This window comes from Indicator indicator, chromosome 8 (genome assembly GCF_027791375.1).
Source record: "Indicator indicator isolate 239-I01 chromosome 8, UM_Iind_1.1, whole genome shotgun sequence".
Taxonomy (NCBI): Eukaryota; Metazoa; Chordata; class Aves; order Piciformes; family Indicatoridae; genus Indicator; species Indicator indicator.
Window position 1 is genome coordinate 28,738,267 of NC_072017.1, and position 18,029 is coordinate 28,756,295.

General features: G+C 43.0%; 1 protein-coding gene across 1 annotated transcript in view; it reads left to right on the plus strand.

The window, feature by feature from the left end:
• The first annotated feature begins 2,453 nt into the window (after positions 1-2,453).
• Positions 2,454-18,029, plus strand: part of MMRN1 (multimerin 1) — a 60,437-nt gene continuing 44,861 nt past the window's right edge. Inside the window, exon 1 of the mRNA XM_054383213.1 lies at positions 2,454-2,950. Coding sequence (XP_054239188.1) covers positions 2,454-2,950 — 497 coding nt within the window. The remainder of the gene's footprint in view (positions 2,951-18,029) is intronic.

Sequence of the window (18,029 nt, forward strand, 5' to 3'; positions counted from 1 at the left end):
CTGTGCACAGCTGCTGTGATGTTTCTTTTTACAGCCAGTTTGCATTTAATTTGCGAATACAGACAATTCCAGTTTACCCCTCATTTGTCTTGGGATTTCTAAAAATAGGGGATAACAAATGCTGATTCAAGTAATGGTATTAATGCAAAATCTCAACTATAAAGCTCAAAATGAGAAGCACTCACATGAAATAGTTTATGTTAGCCTTTGAATGAAATTTCTCCTCCGTCCTGGCATTTACAGATTCTCACTAGGAATAAGAAAAGGGATGGGAGATACAGTCTCCAAAAAGGAGCACAACTACATTTCTTTTCTAACACATTGTATCATAAAATCTGTTTTACTTGCACATTAGAAGCCTACACTTTACTGAGACAATAAATAGAAAGACTGAATTGTAGCAAAAAGGAAAGCCCAACCATTTAGAACACCTAAAAGGCCAGACTATTGCCTGGAAACTGAAATCAAGGCACTGTTATCCAAATATTTCAAAAGAGGAAGAGCCATCACAGTGATTTATTGGACTGCAATGAGCTAGCGGTTCATCCTCCATGTCTGGTGGTGTTGTTTATTTGGTCGATAGTTTGGGGAAAGTATCTCCGGAAAAGACCTGTTTGGGGAAAGTATCTCCGGAAAAGACCTGCAAGTAATTTACTAGCTTCTCCACAGTGTCACTGCTAAATCAGCACACTCCCATGGAATGCGGATTTTGCTCCTGTTTTTGAGAAGAGTAAATTTTCAAAGATGAAGCGTGCCTAGAAGCTGCTGTTCTGCTTCGGGGTGTGTAAGCATGCTTTCATGGAACCATTGTCCGTAGTTCTCAGTGTAGCACTTGTGTCAGTGGCTAGAAAGTTTTTGCACAGGTTGACAATACCCTCTCAGAACTATTTGGTTCCTGTTACTGCTTTGTCCTTACTTTAAAATTTCATGTTACATTTCTCTACGTGATTTCTCCAGCAATTACCTTTACCCTTTCTTTTCCTTCGACAAGAAACTAACTTTTAGTCTCAGAAAGCTGGAGAATGGCAGTAGAGAAGGAAAGATCGCTTCTCTTCTACCCTGACTGCAATATGCAATCTTGCAGCTACCAAGTGTAATTTCACAGAGTAGTATAGATTGGAAAGGACATCCAAAGGTCATCTGGTTCAAAACCAAATTCAAAGCAGGGCTTAGATTACATTACTCAGAGTCTTGTAGAATTTTGAGTATCTCCACGAATGGAGATCGGGCAACCTCTCTGGATAACCTGCTCCAGTATTCATCTACCCTTCTGCTGTAAAACTTACCTTTAAACACTTTGTGCTGAAGATCCATCTCCCCAGATCTTCTGTGTGGGTCAAGTTACCAATATTTAACTGCAATTAATACTGTTTTAGGATAATAGTAATTCATTAATCGCAAAAGTATAGAATAAAAGGGAAGCAACGGACTTAGTGATTCACAATATTCCTTTCAGTCTTGTCTAAGGGTGGGATTCAGCTCGCATACTTGGAGATATGGATTTAGAGGTTCATAAATATGGATCTGCATGTGAACTAGGTGGCCAAACTTCAATTACAGTCAACAGGGATCTAGGATGGATTCAACTGCCCCTACGTGAGCTTTTAACACCATTTGAAATGACCTCAAGTACCTTGCCTCAGAAGGGCAAGCTCTCACATAAATCATATGCCACATCTGCCAAGCCCATGTAGGTTTTTCTCATACTTTAGAGAGTTTAAAATTATACCAGACACCTATGGGCAATGCTAGAGGAACAGTTCATGCACTTTGTTAAACGAACTACATGAACAGGATGTGGCATAACCAGCCAGTGGCCTGCAGCTAAGTGATTCATTCAAAGGCTTATAGTACAACAATGGGCACAGTGGGAACCTCTTCCTTATGGCCTCCCCACTTTTGGTAGCAGTGTACTTAAACAAAAAGAGAAGACACTGCAAACATTCAGCTTTGTATAGCACAGCTCATTTTTTACATAGCCAACTCTTTTTTTTCAAGCCAGGGGTCACTAGTACAAACCATGCAAAAGGCATGTGACAAGCCACTTCTGTTTTCTGTATGCTTCCACGTGAGAGGAAAATTACCTCACAATTTCAGGTTTTGTCCCTCAGGATTACTTCACAGTGCATATTTTTCCACATTTCTACTGTGCCATTAATCTTCATCTTTTTTCTGCCTCCTACAGAAACCTCTTTTTCTGTCCCACAAAGGCTGCCAGGCTCCCACTCTCCAAGGGGTCACACATTGCAGAGGAATCCACAGAAACAGGAAACCAGGCTTCCTCAGTCAGTTTTGAAACACCAAAACCTGTTTCCTTTCTACAAAAATAAAGCCTGTCAGGGCATCCTCTGAGTAGGCAGATTGTATGAGCAACAGTCAGGAGGAGGGAGAAGCTACAGGGCTTCTTTCTTGGTAAATACATGTGAGATAGCTTGTAGCATTCACAGATCAGAATGAAGGAGATAATCTTCTTGCTACTCCTATTGCACTTCAAGAATGGAAGTACTGGATTTAATATTACAGGGAAGCCTGGGAACACAGGCCAGGGTGGTGAAACCCGAACAGGTCACTCAGATGTGACTCCATCTCCAACCACAGTTTTGGGGTCACCCCATTCTGAGATCCAAGCTGCTGAAGTGAGTGCCTCATCTCCTTCTGTATCTTCAGGGAAGTCTCTGGGAATGAAAGCAGTGAAGAAAATTTCCAATACTACAACCTCTACTGCAAGCCAGTCAAATAGACACAGTGACGGTGACGTTGACAAAGATAAGATGGGGAGCTCATCTAGCATCAAAAGGGGACAGAGCAATGCTAGAGAGGTCCCCCTCCAGCAAGAGCTCACTACAAGCCAGGCTACAGCTACGGCAAACAGACATCTCAAGCAGTCATCCCACAGCGCCCAGCAGGATGCCAACTCCAAAGCATCCGGCTTTGAAACTGCCAGGGGAAAGTAAGGAAAGTTACTTATTTCTTCTTGTGTCCTAGGTGCTGCTTAGAAATGGTTGTAAGTTGGCAAAAGTCCAAGTAATTTCAGTAAGATAGTTTTCTGGGCTTAAGGAAGACCATATAAAACAAGCAAGAAACCAAAGGAGCAGTCAAACCCACACATTTATAACAGAGTGAAATACTGCAGTGTTTTATTCCTTGGCTTAGTTAACTCAAAACCAACAGCAATGTCATTGCCAAATATATGGGCAGGACAGGACTACAATAGGTGCCTCCCTGTTTTATGCGCAGTAAACTTCAGCTGCTTTTTTAAAAGTGTCTTTTCTTGTGGGTAAAAGGAATTGTAAATCCACTTTGTCATTTGGAGTCTATTTAACAAAAAGTGGCTAAATGACTGTGTTTGTAAACTTCTCCACTAAAATGAAAATACAAGCAACTAAGTGCCTGGCAATTTGAAACACCTTGCTCTGTGCTAAAACTTGTGAGAAGTGGCATTGCAGGTGAATGGGCATGCAGAACTGTGGAACTTACTACATCACAGCTATGCATAAGAGTATATCAAATGGTACTGTCTAGTTCTGCCTTTGGAGATGTTGTAAGGTTCACTTATTAATATATGATATATATTCAGAAACTGGTGGAAAATGGAAGACATAAATGATTGGTTTATTCCCTTAGTATTTATGGTGAGTGGGTTTCAGTATATAGATTTCTGCTTTTGATTGTACTTGCCCATATGTTAGAATCCAAGAGTAGGTAAACCTCTTCCACTTAAATTCACACAAAAGAAAAGAAATCCCCCCTCAGAAATTCTCCTGCCATTATCTTGCTCTGTGTGTCTGAGAGCTAGTAGTCCTTGAACTCAGAGGAAAGATTCCTGTTGACCTGAGCATATCTTGGATCACATAAGTGAAATAATGTAGAAAGACCCAAAAGAAAGTAGCCCTTTGCCTCCACTGCAGTAAGGAGCTGTGTTTCCCAGACAGGTTTCCTAGTGTGCTTCTTCAGTTGTGGACACCATCTGTAACAAACCCTTACTGTCCTCTTTGGCAGACTGTCCAAGTTAACCTGAGTTAAATGGGTTCTCTTTACGAGAGCTGATAACTGCACCTCCAATAAAACAGCCCTTAACACATGCTAACCTTAGAGTCTTTGTAGCTTTCTCAGATTTTTGCAAGAAGAGTATTCTGGTGAAACCAATCATTAGAAAATTCTGTGAATTTTCAGGCAGTTTTTCTCCCTTTGACACAAGAGGAAGCAAAAAAAGAGTTTCTGGTGAAGAGGGTGTCATGTTTTATTTATCATAATCGGATGTGGTTGCAACTGCAGAAAGGCAAGATGAGCAGATCTTGTATTGGTTAGCACTTTATTTCATGAGGAGCAGCCTGCTATGTAACATGCATCAAGGACTTTTTGCTGTGCTTTGGGGTTTTTTAATTTATGTGGTTATTTTAATGTTAGCATTCATTGGGCAAGCTAATGGTAAAGCTAGGATTGCATACCAGTTACTGCAATGTGTAGCAGCAGGAAATCACAGCAGAAAACAGAATGCCAAGTCCCCACTCCCTTTCCCATACTGCTGGGCACCATAGCCTTCCTCTGGCAAATGTCTGCAGTTCTAGGTGTGGCTCCATCCTTTCCACACTAAGAACCTAATGTTACAAGCCTTGTCTTCCTACCACATAGAAGTGTTTTTACAGTCAGCTAGTCTTGAGATTTTCTTCCAGTTTTGCCACTGACTTGGGCTGTGACTTCACTGTTCTATCACCCTTTTTCTGTGAATCAGGCCTGGATGAACAACAAAATTGCCTTTGACTCAAATTTTGTCAGTAAAGTCATGAAAAAAACGTGAAGTCAAACACGCTCAATGTTAGTGACCACTGCTGTGAAACACCTGGAAAGCTGCTGCTGAAAAACTATGCATAAGAACAAAGCATTTTTACCTAGCATGCACAGGTGTTATCCATTCCTAGTGTCTGCTTTCTTAAAGAACAAACCAAACCGAACCAGAACACCGTCTTTATTGTAAATAAAGTGAAAGAGATGATATAAAACTTCCAGCAAGGACATACAGCTTTCTTCCAGCTTTACTCATTTAATGCCTGAGCACAGCATGAATGAGTCAACAGCACATTTCACAGCTGTAAAATGCACTACTTGTGAGGGATTATGGAAGCATAATTTGGTTTTGGGTGTTACTTGGAATTAAAACAAATCTTTTGTTAAAAACTGTATTCCAACCTGAACTGTTGAGTGACCTTGCAGGAACTGCAGGACTCTCTAATCCTTTATGGCAACACATTGTGCTAACATATGGGCAGAGATGCTGGTGTTAAGAGGCTCCATATAGAAGGAACAACAGAGAGAAAGGGAGAGAGGTCAGAGAGAGACAAGATGAAGAAAAACAGAAAAGAATAAGCATTTAGGTTGTAACATAATTTTTAAAATAGCAATATATATACTTTGTTGGAGAGTCTCCAGGGCTGTCAGGTCAGCCACAAGGTACAATATGTGCCCATTGTACCCCTTTCTGAAGGAGGCTGTGTTTAATGACACAGCTATCCCTTGCTATCTCTACCCTAGATTATCTGAGGACAATATTACATAGATACAACACATGAATACTAGATTTGAAAAAAGTTCCACTGCTTCATTCTGGTTTTGCAAAATTTCCTGTTAAAATGTCAGAAGAACATAAATTGAAAAGATTTCATGGATTTTCAAAGTCTGCCGCTGAAGAATATTTCTGATCACCACCAAGTGTGGAAAGCAGGATACACCTAGATGTGGCAGCTAGCATCACCCCAGAGCCCAAACCTCCGGGCAGAGCAGTGCTGATGCTGCAGGGCCAAGACCAAGTGGACAAAGAAAAATAGTGAGTCAGGATCAGGCCTGGTGATGGTGACCAGCATAAGACACAGAGCAGTGACCACTGGGCAAGTTCACAGTCATGGGGCAAGGTCAAAGTTAGGCCCAGGATGTCAGCTTGCAGGTCTGGATCGGCACAAGGACAATGCAGCTTTTGGGTGAACTTTAGTGGTGCTCCTGAGCACGCGGGCAGAGTGTATGGTTGGAGACCCCAGGTCAGGATGGTCAGGGTGAATGAGATCCACAAGTGCCATCAGAGTACTGACATGTTTCCATTTAATTTTGAAAGAAACACCCTGTTAGAACTGTAAGAAGAAATGAATAGGGTTCTTTTTTCATACATAAACAGAATCATCTTTACCAAAGACCACACCTTTATTTAAAGAACTCCTCTCAGGTTGGTTTTTCAGGTTCCAGCAGAACTTCTTGGGGCAGAGACATACTGCAACACACAGTCACCTGATGAGAAGTACAGTCCATAGGGCAAAAGGCTCCAGATTCAAGGTTTTGCTGCTAAGGCAAAGCTTATTGGTGTGGTATTAGATGTGATATTTTAAGGGCTAAATATTGGGCATATCCTTATCTCTAAAACCATGAAACTAGTCTTTATTCTTCAGTAGAATGAAAATGCAATTAAATCCTGTTCTTTCGCAGTCAAGTGGAACAATTTTACAGTAAACCTAAGAATAGGTACAGGAGGACATAATGTACAGATTCTGTAGCTACCTGTTCTCAAACCATTTCAGGAGAATGGCTCCTCTGGTAAGGTATCCCTGCTTCTGGGAGGGCCTGCACCCAAGCTTCCACAAAGGCAAGAAAACTTCCTAGGAAGCGTATCCAGATCCAAAATGGACTGAGCTGATGGAAAATTCCTTTCTTCACTCCCAGTAATGAATTTGACTTAAGCTCTGAAATGTAGGGTTCATGTCTCTGTAAATTATTATTATTGTTGTTGTTGTTATTACCTATCTTCACATTTTCATGCTATCCACATTAATGAATAAATAAATGCTGGAAAACAAGAGCTGTGCTTCGGCAGCAGAGAGAGAGTTTTTTTCAAGGTTGGGTGGCATTAAATGTGAGCACCAATTTGGTGTCAAAGAACAAAACTGCTGATATGTTCTTTCCAATTGAGCTCATGTAAGATGTATCTTTTTTAGCCTGAGGAGAAAGACAATTGCAGTATTTCATTGTATAAAGAAACTTAAATAACAGTGGTGCTACAGAGCAAGTCTGAGGCATAGTCCTGAGACTAGCACATTCATCCTTCCACTCAGAATGCAATTTCATTAATTACTATTCAAGGCAGTTCCTGAATACATGAGATACTCATTAAGGCTGCAAATTATTCACACTATCTCCAGACTGTTGGATGGTTCTACATTACTCTTTTCTTTTAGTATATTACACACTTTCCAATTATCACAAAACCACTGAGGATCTTCATAGACTTCCTCTGCCATTACCTTGCATAGCAGTAGAGATGACAGCATTTTATTACTAAGCACAGAAGCATTTAATAGAAGCACCAAGGACAGATTTGCTTTGTTGTCACATGTGGTTGGAGTGCTGAAATATTTCATTCTCATCACCAGATCTCTGCATTTCTCCCTGGCAATTGTTATGTCTGTATCAGCTTGGCAGAACTTTTGGTGTAATGACAAATTAAAATGAATGGTTAAGCTCAGCAGGTAGTTCAAATACACAAGAGACAGAAAAAACTAATTTAACTGTGTGGTTAACACAGGGTTCACAGTCTCTTTTGATCATGTCACTTTTTAATGGAGCAGAAACAACAATTCTTGAGTTGATTTCTTAAGATTTTGCATCATTGTGCATTTACAATAAAGTCATGCATGGTTTAGGTTTCCATCTCACTAGGTATATTCACGATGACCTGGCAGGAGGAAGCTCTTACTCTCATGCTTTTGTTGTCCTGGTGGCTAATTGTCAGAGGATGCTTGACAAGCAGTGTCTGCTTTGCCCTCACAATGTTATATTCCAGCCATGCAGAAGACCTTTGCAATGAGCCTCTCTTGTCCAGCAGCATCTTGAGTGTACTTCTGATGCTTGGTTGTAAGCCCACAGTCTAATTTTCCTGCACATGCTGCACACAGTGTTACTTCAATTGCAGTCCTAAAGACTGAAGCAAATTATTCATCCATGTGCAGGCACTCGCTGCTTCCTTGCTATTTCATCCACAGAATAAACTGAGCAACAGACAGAATTATGCAGTTGCATAATGGTGCATATGGCATGGCACCAAAGGAATGGGAAAATCCCAAGAGAATTTTAAACCAAGTATTTAGAGATTGGTGTTGTCTTCTGCTGAGCGCAGAAGTAAAATAGGTAACAGATGGATGAGACTGCTGATGTGAAGTACCAAACACCTTACCACATCATGAAGATTAGGTACAGGCATAGGGCAAGAGGTACACAAGGTCCATGTGAATCATAGAATTTTCGGGTTTTGTCATGCACTGAGGAATATTTTTCCACTGCTGATGTACCATGCAGAGAATGAATCAGAGGGTCTGTTTGCTCCAATGTGGTGGTCACTTTTTAAGTGGTTCCAGTCCTATGGTGGGAAGGATTTACTGCAGGAGATGGTTTAACCAGCTTGCACTGCCTCCCAGAGAGATCCTGTAGGCTGTGATAAACACATGTCCACACAATTCTGTACTGTAGATGATAATAATTGCTGGGGAAAAAAAACAGACAAAATGTCAGGAAGTAATAAAATCCAAAGTTCTGGTTTTCTGAGATAGACTTTCAGCAATGATGGATGGGCAGAATCATTACTGTTTTCAGTAGTGTAAGAAACAATGCTGGGAAGAAAACAAAATCACATCTCCATCAGGCTGTTATTTGAGACACTCACAGAGTACATATAAAGGGAAAAAAAAAGATCAGCAACTTCTTTTCTTTAACCTCCTTAGAGTCTGGTTATTTAGTTTTAATGTGATCAGATTCACATAAAGCACTGCTATATACAGATTACTTCTGAAATGTTTTAATGATGGTAGCAAAAGTTTCCATTCATCTCCTTACCCTAACTACTGAAGTAATGCTCATGCTTATTTTGGTGGGTTGAAAATTTCCCCCCAACATTAAATTTGCCAGACCAGCTCAGTTGGAAGCAAATGGAAGCTCTATTTACAAGCAAAACGACAGTCTACAATGGAATGCAATGAATATGTACAAATATACAGTATTTATAATATTTACAAGTATTTTCAGTTAATAAACAGCACAAGGACCCCCCTGTCCAAAGACCATGGGAGGTCCAATAGCTTCTCCTGTCCCTGCCTCCTCCCCTACCCCCCTGTACACAAGGGACAAGAGACAGAAGCAGAGAAGTTAATACCAGTCAAAACAATGCAGCCAAGGTCAAGCAGAAGCCAGCAGAAGCACAAAGATAGTATCTCCCAGCCAGAGGATTTGAGAAGAGAGAGAGATTGTTTTTTGGGAACCAAATCTTCTGGTAGATATCCTTCCAATGGGATTGTTTAGAATTATTTTTATTTTCCTTTTTACACCCAATAGTGATTAGTTTACATTTTTACTACTTTCTGCTCAAGATCTGTGAAAAATTTTTAAAGGCATAGCCTAAAACTACCACACTTATCTTTGTTCTTGCTCTTGCTCATCTGCCACTATGAGAGCGAGGACTAGGAACAGACTGTTTTCCATCATTACTAGTGTCTTTTCACCCCTCTGCACAGATTAGGATTAGCATAACAAACTGAAACCCATGTTAGGATTTACCTCCTAGCCACTGCAAACATTCAACCCTTTGCAGCATTTCATTTAAGGCACACTGGAAACATCTGCTGAAGTCTGCACAGAAAATGTGCATCCTTACAAATCTGAATGTAATTAACATTTTAGAAAACTGACAGCAATAGGCAAGGGGAAAAAAAACAGCATCAAGGTGGCCCCATATGTTTTTCAAAAGATTATCTCTGTTGACAGTAAAAGGATACAAGGGTTGCAAGAGGCAGTTTTTCTGCCAAATCTCAAAGCATCTATCCTATATTACACTGCTGGTAAATAACACCATAGGTCATGAGGGAAAAAATCACCTTGAATTCCATGGACTTTGGCTTAGATTCTTTTTGTTCAAGAGCCCCATAAGAAATCAATCAGTGATAGTTGTGCTGGTTTGAGGCCAGCCAGAACATCTCTTGCCCCGAAAGGGACAAAAGAATGACACACAAAAGTGGATTGGAGAGCGATGGAGAGTTTAAATGGAAAAGCAATTGGTGAAGCTACAGAAAACTACAAAGCATAGTGGCAAAGAACATCCTAAAGCATACAGTGTCCCTTACACAATTCCCAGAGGCTTCCAATCCTTCCCTCCTCCCACCTGAGGGTCTACCCAAACCCTCAGGGCTCTTTCTTCCCCCCTCCCACTGCTAGGCAAGTCTCAGGCTGGCCAGGTCTGAGACTACCCCCCCCGCCCCCCTCATTCTCCTCCTGGCATTAGGCCTAGTCAGGCCTAAGGGGCCTGAGATACTCCTCCAGCGTTATCTGATAAGAGAGAGCATCTCCCATGGGGGAAGAGAGAGAAGAAAGAGAAAGAAAATGACTCTGCAGATGGATTGATAGGGCGCAGGATTTATGGGTAGAAATACGCCATTTCCTGTGTCCACCCCTATTGGGTGGGCACCTGAGACACCAGAGACGTGTCTCATGTAGCAGTGGCAGGGGGCACCCAGCCCAAACTGCCACAATAGTATAAAGACGAAGCTCTTGCATGAGTAAGTGGCAAATCAGGTACAAAGCAACTGACAAGGAATTTAATGAAGCTAAATATGAGAATCTGCCCAAAGCAACACTATAAACAGATTAAAGAGCTTCACCACTGAAGGTCCTCTGAGAAGCACCAACAGTAAACTAGACCAGAACTAGCTTAATGGATTTTGTACTCTGGTTCAGTTATATGATAGGAAATAAATTTATGTTCCGGAGATAAAAATGCAGCATTAAGACTCTTTTAAAGAGAAGTTTGCCTGGGTTTTCAAATATGTTTTCCTCAATGATCTTTAAAGCAGATTAATGAATATCATCTCAAAAGTCTAAATACTGTCTGTGGGAACGTTTGATTATTTTGATAGGCTCTGAACACAGCAAGGGAGATAATATCTAAAAGAGCTGATCTGATTCACCACAGGACAGCTTTTTAAATAAAAACATAGATCAGCAAAGTGCTAGACAACTGAAAAGTCTGGACTGATTTTTGCAGCATGAAGCAGAGCACACAATTGGTCACAACAAAACCCAAAACTTGGCTGTTCACAGTCCAAGGCTTCAGCACTGTATGTACGGAAAAAGGAAACGAACGATGAAAGCAGAATATGTGTTTTGCAATAGGCAGGACAAAATGTCAGGACCTTGACTCCTGAAAAAAACACTTTAAACAAATTGTGTGACTTTTCCGACCTGATACTTCAGTGTCAACAAGCCAGCTGCTTCTCAGGTATAAAAACATACCCTCTAACATATTTAACCATCACAAACTATATTATACTGCATATGAAACGCACTTTTCACAGGTTGTACAGGTTTTTCCATTCCAATTAACAAGTAAATGAGACTTCCCAATTTGATTTGTTTATGGTCAGTCCCTAGTGAATTTTTATTTCAGCTGAGATTCACACATCTCAGAGCAAAGAAAGTTAGGCGATGAAAAAAATATTACTTTAGTTCTGGTTTATAATTTTGCTTTAAACTAGAGCATATGTTTGTGGAAGATGAGTGATGTTCATCTAAAGATAAAGATTGTACTGCATCATTAGGACAACAAAAAGTGAGCTGTCTCCATAGGCCCCTAGTGGGATTCAGAGGAAGTTGCTGAACCCAAAACCGAGTCTGCCATGCAACAACAACCAAAAAAAAAACCACTGTGAGGGTGCCCCCTGTACTAGCAATCTGAGTGCTCACATTTTGTTGTTATTATCTGTCTTCATCCAAGCTTGGTTGTTTAAAGCAAATGCAGCAATATACTTTTATACATACTAAATTCAGGACCTATACACTGATCTTAATGTAATAATCTTTCAAACAGGAGGAAAAAGAAAAGGAAAAAGAAAAAATTTATTTCTTTCACACCATGTCATTACATGCTTTTATATATGAATGCAGCTAGCCTACTATATATATATGTATATATATATGTATATATATATATATATATTTATACAGACACACATATATATAGATAGATAGATCATGGGTTCACAGAACCATAGGAGTATTCAGATTGGAAGGGACCGCTAGCAGTCGCTAGTCTGACCTCTTGCTCACAGCAGGGCCAAGTGTGAGATCAGACCAAGCTGCTCAAGACCTGATCCACTGAGGTTGGAAGGGACCTCAAGAGATCATCCAGACCAACCCCCCCTTTCAGAGCAAGATCACCCAGGGTAGTCCACACAAGAATGCATCCAGATGGGTTTGGAAAGCCTCCAGAGAAGGAGACTCCACAACCTCTCTGGGCAGCCTGCTCTAGTGCTCCGTCACCCTCACTGTAAAGGAGTTTCTCCTCATATTGAGGTGAAACCTTCTATGTTCAAGCTTGAACCTATTGTTGCTTATCTTATTAGTGCTCACCACCAAGAGCTTGGCCCCCTCCACTTGACATCCACCCCTCAGATATTTATGCACATTGATGAGATCCCCTCTCAGTCTTCCCCAGACTAAACATCCCCAGGGCTCTCAGTCTCTCTCCATAGGGGAGATGCTCAAGTCCTCTAATCATCCTCATAGCTCTCCACTGGATTCTCTCCAGCAGGTCTCTGTCTCTTTTGAACTGGGGGGCCCCAAACTGGACACAGGATTGCAGCTGTGGTCTCAGCAGGGCAGAGTAGAGGGGGAGAAGAACCTCCCCAGCCCTGCTGGTCACACTTTTCTTGCAGCACCCCAGGATCCCATTAGCTCTCTTGACCACACTCTTCTTGCAGCATCCCAGGATCCCATTGGCTCTCTTGGCCACAAGGGCACATTGCTGTCCCATGCAGAACTTGCTGTCCACCAGCACTCCAAGGTCTTTCTCCATGGAGCTGCTTTCCAGCAGGGCAGCCTCTAACCTGTCCTGGTGCCTGCTGTTATTCCTCCCCAGATGCAGGACCTTGCACTTGTTCTTATTGAACTTCATGAGGTTTGCCTGCACCCAGCTCTCAGCCTGTCTAGATTTGGTTGGATGGCAGCACAGCCTGACAGGTGGCTCTCTTGATAACCTTCTTGTCTTCCATGTGGTTAGAGATGACCTCCAGGATGAGCTGTTCCATCATCTTTCCAGGGATGGAGGTGAGGCTGACTGCTCTGTAGTTGCCTGGCTCCTCCTTCTTGCCTTTTTTGAAGACTGGAGTGACATTTGCTTTCTTCCAGTCCCCAGGCACCTCTCCTGTTCTCCATGACTTTTCAAAGATGATGGAGAGAGGTTCAGCAACAGTATCAGCAGCTCTCTCAGCACTTGTGGATGCATTCCATCAATGCCCATGGATTTGTGTGTCTTTAGTTGGTGTAAGAGATCTCTAACCCTGTCCTGACTGACCAGTGGAATGTCCACATCTCTCCAGTTCTGCTCCCTTGCTTCTAGAGACTGAGCTTCCTGAGGGCTGGTCTTAGGAGTAAAGACTGAGGGAAAGAAGGCATTCAGCAACTCTGCCATCTCTGCACCATCAGTTAACATACCTCCCATACCATTCAGTAGGGGCCCCACTTTTGCCCTGCTCTGCCTTTTGTCATTGACGTATTTGAAAAAACTCTTGTTCTCTTTCACCCCTCTGGCAAGACTCAGTTCCAGGAGGGCCTTGGCTTTCCTTGATGCATCTCTACATTCTCTAAAATCCTCGCAATTGACCAGACCCTTTTTTCTACATATTGTAAACTTTTTTCTTTTTGAGTTCTATTAAGAGTTCCTTACTTCTGCCTCACTTATTTGATTTTTTTTCCAAGGGAATACATTTTTCTTGAGCACAACCAACCTGTCTGTGGTCTGCTCCAGTGCCTCATGGTGAACAAGTTTCTTATTCTCCATCTGAACCTCTTTTGTTTCAATTTGGGCCTGTTATCTCTTGCCTTCCTGCCACATACTGCCAGGAAGAGCCCAGATCCAACTTCTCAGTAAGCCTTCCAGTAGGGTCTGGGATGCTGCTGGTAGGTGCTCTCAAAGCCATCCCTTCCCCTGTCTAAAAGAACCCTAGTTCCTCACCCTCTTCTTTCAAGGCATCTACCGACTTCTGATGCTCATAGCATCTTTGTACATCCTCTTTGATGTGGTGTAAAGGACAATACAAAATGAAAACAGATGTAGATTCAAGATTAGTATTTAATAAACTATTTCATAAACATAAATATGAATGAATTGCATACAGCATGAAAGAGGCACAATGGAGCCATGCACCAACTTTAATGATGGCTCCAGCTCGGGGTCCTTTTGTATTTCCTCAGCAACACAATAATCTCATTTTCGTGATTCAGTGATGTTCAGCTGCACTGATTCAGTATCATTTCTATTAAAAGCCAGGTAATCTAATTTACTGACAGATAAAAAATTACTTATTTTCAGATATAATATGAAAAGGGCAGAACAAAATCTGTACCTGCCATGGTCCAGCTGCCACTGATGTTGTTGTTGAGTGGCTTTAGGGCTACTGGCTAGGACCTGTGCTTGCAAGTGGAAGCAATGGTGTGCAGGTGCAGCACGTGTACTCAGTAGCTGGCAGCTTTTGTGAGGATTAGTTTGGCTTTCTCCTCAGCAATGTAACCAAAGAACAGCTTGCCCTGCAGACGTGCTGTGGAAGGGGTCCTTGTGCTCTCATGACCTTCCACTCACCCGCCCTCTGAAAATTATATTTTTTCAGTGTTAGAGTAAATAGTTCTTCGCTTTCCAGCAACAGTGGGTATCACAGCACCAGGAAGACTGTTTCAAACCCTGATGAAGTTCAGCATCTCCACTGTTTGTGAATATATTCAGAACAATCCTGTCACAGAGAAGACTGCAAGCAGTCACTGCATTCCTCCTTTGGAGTCAAATTCATTCTCTTCTCTTATTGCCTTCCTTTCCGCAGGCCCTCTGCTCTCCCTAATCATGCCCTGCGAGCTCCGCGGGAGGCGGCGGGGCCAATGAGCAGCGCAGCACGAAGCACCCCGCCGGACTGTACCCCGCATCACACGGGCGCAGCGACGGCCTGGCCTGGCCCCCTCAGCAGGCGCTGGGCCTGGAAGTCGCCACGGCGGCTTTCCGCCTCTGCGGACAACGGCCGCCACCTGCTGGCGCTGCCTGGCAGTGCTCCGCCTCTGGCGCCTCAAGGCGCCCGGTACTACGTCACGGCAAAGCCGGTAGTCGGCTGCTCTTTGAAGCTTGGAGAGGGCGCGGCCAGGCGCCGGCTGCCAGCAGCCGGCAACGGCAGCCAGATAGTAGCGGCAGGAAGAGGGCGATGGTGCCCGCACTGTGGTGGCAGCCGGCGGGGGCGACGCGGTGAGGAAGCAGTTGAGACAAAGCACCTAAACTGCCACCAAAGAAGTGACAGAGCAGAGCATAAGCCTGCTGATTGCCAATTAGGAGAGGGCTTTAAGTGCTGGCAGCAGGCCAGTGAAGCAATGATGGGTTTAAGGGCACTTGAGCGTCCCCTGAACCGGGGGGCAGGGCGGTACATACATGAGCAAGTGCCTGTACTCCTGACCAAGCAGGGCATTTTCCATCATATAATGCCCAGCTTCAGGTATCTTTACAGTGAATTAAGATACCGTATGTGGTTCTTAAGAAAGTCTAAACAAAAATTAGTAAATAAGAGCTGCTGAGACATTGCCCACTGTTGGTCTGCTAGCTGTGCATCACGGGGCAGGTTTCTGCAGGCCATGTGTTCATTTGGCAGACAGGAAAGTAGCTGTTTGCAGGGAACCAGGCCCCTCCGAAGTGGCAAGACATTGCTCAGTAACTAACAGCATTATGGACAGATATACAGGGATATACCTCCCCATTGGGAGGCTGATGTAAATCACTGAGGATGAGTAAGCTGAACACAGGAAGCAGTCTTGCACTGTCAGAAATAAGCTCTTTCTTTTTTTTTTTCTTCAGCTGAGGGAAATAGATGTATTATTGGTACATCCTCAATGCAAACTGGACTTTTTGCCATGGACACGGAGCAGACAGACCTTGCTGACAATTGCCCCAAAGCCACTTCTGTTTCACAGTTATCTCCAGGCTGCATCCTTTCTATTTTCTGGCTGACTGTGGAACTGAAGAAATGCTTCAGAGCATTTCTCTGGGGAAAAAGAAACAGGACTGGTATAAGCAGAAGACAAGAAAATTTTTCCCAGAAGGCATTAACACAAGATCTGGATAAGCTGTATGGGATGTGTAAGATCCCAAAAGCTAAAGGCAGGCTTAAAGGCACCATCTGGGTCTTCCTAACGCCCTGCCAGTGGCAGGTGCTTTTGTTCCAGCCTTGTGGCAGGCTCCACAGAACATTAGCTTTGAATTTGCAGTGGCCATAAAGCCGAGAGGACTCAGACCCATCAAGGCTGCAGAGCAAGCACGGCTTATGGCTTGCAAAAGGAAAACATGCTGCTCTTCCTACCATCTTCTCAGATAGAGTCAAACTGTGCTTGATGCAAAGCTAGGGTAGCAGTACTTTGATTCAAACTGGAAATATAGCTGAAAATACCACAAGCGAAGAGCCTGTTTCAAAGGCCTTGAGAACTCAGAGGTACTCTCCCACACTGTGCTGCCAGTGAGTTTTCCCGGTCAGTGTATACAAGAGTAGGATGAAATTTGTCACATGGGCTTTTTGCCAGCTGGGGGCTTGCACCACTCTCCAGGGTGAATTTCTGTTGTATGTTGAAAGGATTTTGTTTTGTTTGCAAATACAGCTTTCCTGATTGAAATCTGGCTAAATGCAAAAGAAACACAAGGATCATGCAGCTCTCAACAAAATCTGCACATTAGAAGCTTGTGTTAGAAGCTGATCTGGAATATATTATTCCATGGAGGCTAAAGAGGATTTTCAGGTTTAAAGTCCTGTTATGCAAATCAGTACTCTTCTGGTTTGCCTTTGCATTAACACAGCCTGTCATAGTTCTTCCACCATGCTTTGTCATCTAGTTCTGAATCTACATTTTTTCAGACAATTTGATTTCAAAATTATATTTACATTCTTAACATCTCTTAATGAGCTTATTTCATTGGTAGAGTAAACCTAATTATGAGTCACGCCAGGAGCTCTTTTGCTGTGAATATTTCCTCCAATTTAACCTGATCAAAGATTGCTGGGCCATGTGAGAACCTCAGCTTCAGACATTGTACTCATGTAGCTTAAGAATGAGTTAAACATTTTAAATAGAAACAATCTGTTCAAGTTAAGTTATTTTTTTGGTAAGCATCAGAGACTGAGTTGACACTACCTTTGAAAACCAAGAGCAGTCCTTCACTGATACACTTGAGATTGTTATACCTTGTTTGTCTTTGCAGAGTATCTCCATATAGAATCATAGAATCAACCAGGTTGGAAGAGACCTCCAAGATCATCGAGTCCAACCTATCACCCAGCCCTAAGCAATCAACTAGACCATGGCACTAAGTGCCTCATTCAGTCTCCTCTTGAATGTCTCCAGTGATGGCAACTCCACCACCTCCCTGGGCAGCCCATTCCAATGGGCAATCACCCTCTCTGTGAAGAACTTCCTCCTCACAACCAGCCCACACCTCCCCTGGCACAACTTGAGACTGTGTCCTCTTGTTCTGCTGCTGCTTGCCTGGGAGAAGAGACCAACCCCCACATGCCTACAACCTCCCCTCAGGTAGTTGTAGACAGCAATGAGGTCTCCACTGAGCCTCCTCTTCACCAGGCTAAACACCCCCAGCTCCCTCAGCCTCTTCTCATAGGATTTGTGTTCCAGACCCCTCACCAGCTTTGTTGCCCTTCTCTGGACACATTCCAGTACCTCAACATCTCTCTTAAATTGAGGAGCCCAGAACTGGACACAGTACTCAAGGTGTGGCCTGACCAGGGCTGAGTACAGGGGAAGAATAACCTCACTTGACCTGCTGGCTACACTATTCCTGATGCAGGCCAGGATGCCATTGGCCTTCCTGGCCACCTGGGCACACTGCTGGCTCATGTTCAGCCTACTATCAACCAGCACCCCCAGATCCCTCTCCGCATGGCTGCTCTCCAGCCACTCTCTCCCCAGCCTGTAGCTCTGCTTGG